The sequence below is a fragment of the Nematolebias whitei genome, chromosome 17 (genome assembly GCF_014905685.2).
Source record: "Nematolebias whitei isolate Nwh7 chromosome 17, NemWhi1, whole genome shotgun sequence".
NCBI classification, from domain to species: domain Eukaryota; kingdom Metazoa; phylum Chordata; class Actinopteri; order Cyprinodontiformes; family Rivulidae; genus Nematolebias; species Nematolebias whitei.
In genome coordinates this window covers 40,530,930-40,533,146 of record NC_056514.1, presented here as the reverse complement: position 1 = coordinate 40,533,146, position 2,217 = coordinate 40,530,930, and the positions used below count along the sequence as shown (strand labels likewise).

General features: G+C 44.8%; 1 protein-coding gene across 1 annotated transcript in view; it reads right to left on the bottom strand.

Annotated features, from left to right (window-relative positions):
- Positions 1-2,217, bottom strand: part of LOC119423573 (serine-rich coiled-coil domain-containing protein 2) — a 17,922-nt gene that overhangs the window by 7,410 nt on the left and 8,295 nt on the right. Inside the window, exons 7-11 of the mRNA XM_037690971.1 lie at positions 1,805-1,889; positions 980-1,075; positions 745-877; positions 529-612; positions 378-464 (exon numbers count right to left, since the gene is read on the bottom strand). Coding sequence (XP_037546899.1) covers positions 378-464; positions 529-612; positions 745-877; positions 980-1,075; positions 1,805-1,889 — 485 coding nt within the window. The remainder of the gene's footprint in view (positions 1-377; positions 465-528; positions 613-744; positions 878-979; positions 1,076-1,804; positions 1,890-2,217) is intronic.

Here is a 2,217-nt window from a genome sequence, read left to right as displayed (position 1 = left end):
TCGCGGGGGGAGGGTGCGCGGTTGCGTGATAGCCAACATTAGGATTAAAGGGATAGTTCGGACATTTTAAAGAGGGCTTCTGTTCAACAAACAGTTTAGTAAAACCTAAAAAAAAAAACATTTTTTCTGTCATACTGAAGATTACTCTTCAACTAAATATTAATAATTTGTCATTAATTCACAATAATTTATTCTTTGTGAGCAGAAAATAAGTTACGTGAAGATTAGAATTTCAGAAGCAAACTTTAATTTAATGCTCTAATAATTTCTTAATTCATGAGAAGAAGTTCTTCTCTGGTTGTTAGTCCCATAAAAACATGAAGGTTTATCGGTTCAGGATGGAGGAGCTGCAGATCTGAGCTCAGTGAGATACAGACCAGCTGCAGGCTGAGCTGGGCGATGGTTCGGTCCCGGCTCCTCAGTTCCTCTCGAAGCTGCTGCACCTCCTGCAGGAGCACCTGCACCTACAGACAGACAGGTCAGCAGGGGGATTGTGGGTAATGTAGGCTGTAATGAATCCTGCCGAACCTGTGAGTCGGTGCTGTGGGACGAGTCCGGGCTCTCTGGACTCAGAGTGTCTGTGGTCAGAGTGTCTTCGTCCACGCCGTCCTCCTGAACAACGAACAGGAAACACTAAACTTGTTTTTGACTCATAATATGAAAAACAAAACGATTTAAACCCGGAGTGCATAAAAACTCCCAACAAACATGTTCTTTAGGCTGACAGACGTGTGAAGGTCTTACCTGCAGCAGTAACCTCTGCAGGAACTCCAGCTGTGAGTGGACTGCAGAACAGTCCTCAGCCAGTTCCTCCACATCCAGACCCAGTCCCAGATCCAGTCCCAGATCCAGAGCAGCTGGAGGCAGACAGGACAACCTGCAGGGAGCAGGGAGGTCAGGTTCTGCTGCACCGGATCAACGCCACAGCAGGAAACAGTAAATAACAGTGTCTTCAAAATCAGAAAAACGGTTGCGTCACCTGACAGGACCGGAGTCCAGGATGATGTCACCCGCCTGGATTTTATCCTTCTTTGTGCTTTCAGGACCCTGGGTGAGGATGTAGCTCTGGAAATCACTGCAGACATGAGTGGATATGCAGAACGACAGGAGAAATGATGATTCTCACCACGAGGTCAGTGTTGTAGTTTTCCTGTTAACACGCCTCAGGCTCAGTCTCTGGATTTCAGCCCTCACTTCTGAACCCAGCTTCAAGGTTTGCAGAACCTGGTGCATATTTTATAATGTTTATACGGTTCATAAAGTATTCTGGGGGAACGAGTCAGCCTTGAAACAAACGCAGAGCAGGGCTGTCCGTCTGCTGAAAACTCAAGCAGCCTCCGCATGGGCCGAGCGCCGAGCTCAGATCGTGAATATTCACCGGTACAATTCTGCACATTAGCCACAGTTCATTTCTCCGAGGAGCAGAGGTTAACTCCTCAAACTCCTCAAAAATTCTTCCATTTTCTGTCTCAGTTTTAAAATATTCACAGCAGAAAGAGTTCTGATTGATTTCCCGGCCCACGGTTTGTTAATAAGCCAGCTCATCGACTGAGACCTTTCATTACAGCCAACTCGACTGGTCTCAGCTCGTCAACGACCTTTAGTGACCTCTGCGCTCAGGAAAGAAAAACTAAATACTTCTTCATGACCCGTGCCCTCATCATCATCAGCTTAATCTGTGGTTACACAAAACGAACGCCCTCGTTTCGTTTCTACAGGAACTTGTTAAAACCCAATAAGCCTGAACACAGATCATCCAGTCTGTGGACCCGGTTCTGTCCAGTACAGCCCAGTTCCTCCTCACCTTTCGTTGTCGTTGCTGGCGTCTTGTGTTTCCCAGTAGAGTTGTCTCATCCTCCACTGAGCCATGTGGGACAGCCCGTCTCCATCTGTGACATCCAGAACACAGGACCATTTAAACTGGTTCAAAACCAGCACAAAGGCTTCGTTTGGGACTAACATGTTAACGTAGACATTTACGTAGACATTAACGTTTTAATGTAGACATTAATGTAAACGTTATTGTAGATGTTAACGTAGACGTTAACGTAGACATTACTGTTTTAATGTAGACGTCAACGTAGACGTTTTAACATAAACGTTAACATAGACGTTAACATTTTAATATAGCTGTTAATGTAGACATCAACTTTGACATTAACGTTTTAACATAGACGTTAACATTTTAATATAGACGTTAATGAAGACATTAACGTA